This window comes from Apis dorsata, unplaced genomic scaffold, assembly GCF_000469605.1.
Source record: "Apis dorsata unplaced genomic scaffold, Apis dorsata 1.3 scaffold_10, whole genome shotgun sequence".
NCBI classification, from domain to species: domain Eukaryota; kingdom Metazoa; phylum Arthropoda; class Insecta; order Hymenoptera; family Apidae; genus Apis; species Apis dorsata.
This window is the reverse complement of record NW_006263313.1, coordinates 224288-225928: the sequence shown is the minus strand read 5'-3', so window position 1 is coordinate 225928 and position 1641 is coordinate 224288. Positions and strand designations below refer to the sequence as shown.

The window sequence follows — 1641 nt, the reverse complement described above, 5'->3', positions numbered from 1 at the left end:
AATAATTTTAACATAAAAAATTATAATTGGAAATAAATTAATTTTTTACAAGTATAAAATAATAAATTATCTTTTATAAAATAAAATATATAGCAAGGAGAATTTAAATAATTTTTCATTCAATAAAGTAATTTAAATAAAAAAAGCTATGAATTACTTTTTTCTTTCAAAGAAAATTTTAAAATTTGTTTATATAAAATATATTTTTTTTTCATTAAATAATATTAGAATATAAGTAATACAAGAAGTATTATGAATATTTTATATTTAATGATGTGGCATCGTACCATTCATACTAAATTATTTTTATAAGTAAGCTATTTAATTATTTAAAATGCGCGTGATGGCGAATGGCGGGACGCGTGATCATACAGAATCATACAAATCGTTGAAATCATATGGCTCTACGAATTATTGATGAAATATATAAGAAGTTTCTTCACAGAAACTTTTATTAAAATTTTTTATATTTCCATAAAACATAGAAAAATTAGTAATTAGATTAGTAACCGAAACAATAAACAATGCATACCTGTATGGGTACGCAAATGTGCTTGAAGACTTTTTTCTCGTGGAAATACACGGTTACAATAAGTACATTTTATACTACTTGGTGAAGTACTTCCTTGCATCATAAGATTCGAAAGAGCATCAGCTCTCGGTCGACCACGGCGATGACTTTCTGAACCTCCAGAACGCGATCGAGGCCCAGATCGCGTGGCTACCACGCTATTTTCTCTATATTCTGGTGAAGAGCATGAGCTACCCGGACTAAGATTTACATTTCTCGCCTCTTCACTCCAATTCCACGGATAAAGCATACTATCGCACATCGGAGGGCTACACGGCAACGCTTCTAAGGGACGCGTTTCACGCTTCGGCGTGTGCAATTCCATTTCACGTTTTTCACTTCACTATACACCTCGCCCGCCACCTTTGAAGTTCGTATTAATACAACCACCTACTCTCTCTTTACCACTTTTCGTGTGCCGCGTGCAACTAGTGAACCGCCAAAATGAGTACCCGGTACTATGTATATATGTATATGTGTATACGTATAAGTACGTATAGTTCGTGCTCACAATATTACAAAAAGTTATTTAGAATTCAGAACTATAAAAATAATCGATTAAAAAGTTAAATTTCTTTCACTGCAAAGAAAAATAATTACGTTTTATCTCACTTCTTGTATTGTTGGCATCGTCTTACCGACTGTTTTCTACACGCGGCTTCATTCTCGTGCGCGCGCATTCTTTTCTTTGTAACAGTTTGACCAATCAGAGGCTTATCAGAAAAAGAAACGCGTAATACAAACTTAGCTTATTAAGACTTGTTGTTTGCATAATGCATTATTTAATTATCATCATAAAATTAATTGTTATCTTTTGTAAATATCTTTATATTATATATATATATATATATATATTATATAAACTTTAAATGCTTATAAAAATTAATGCTTTTAAATATTTTTCCACGTAAAAGATACATAATATACGTAATAATTCATAAAATTTTGTATATTTTTTAATAAAATATAAATAAAAGAACAATAAAAATAAAAGAAAAAAATTATTAAAAGAAAAATTATAAACAATAAATAAAATATATTATTTAAGTTAAGTATATTCACAATATATT

At 28.6% G+C, this 1641-nt stretch overlaps 1 protein-coding gene across 1 annotated transcript in view; it reads right to left on the bottom strand.

The window, feature by feature from the left end:
• Window positions 1-1243, bottom strand: part of LOC102678871 (putative uncharacterized protein DDB_G0286333) — a 3669-nt gene extending 2426 nt beyond the window's left edge. The window contains exon 1 of the mRNA XM_006607676.2: window positions 533-1243. Coding sequence (XP_006607739.1) covers window positions 533-896 — 364 coding nt within the window. The 5' untranslated portion in view covers window positions 897-1243. The remainder of the gene's footprint in view (window positions 1-532) is intronic.
• Between the last annotated feature and the right edge of the window lie 398 nt (window positions 1244-1641).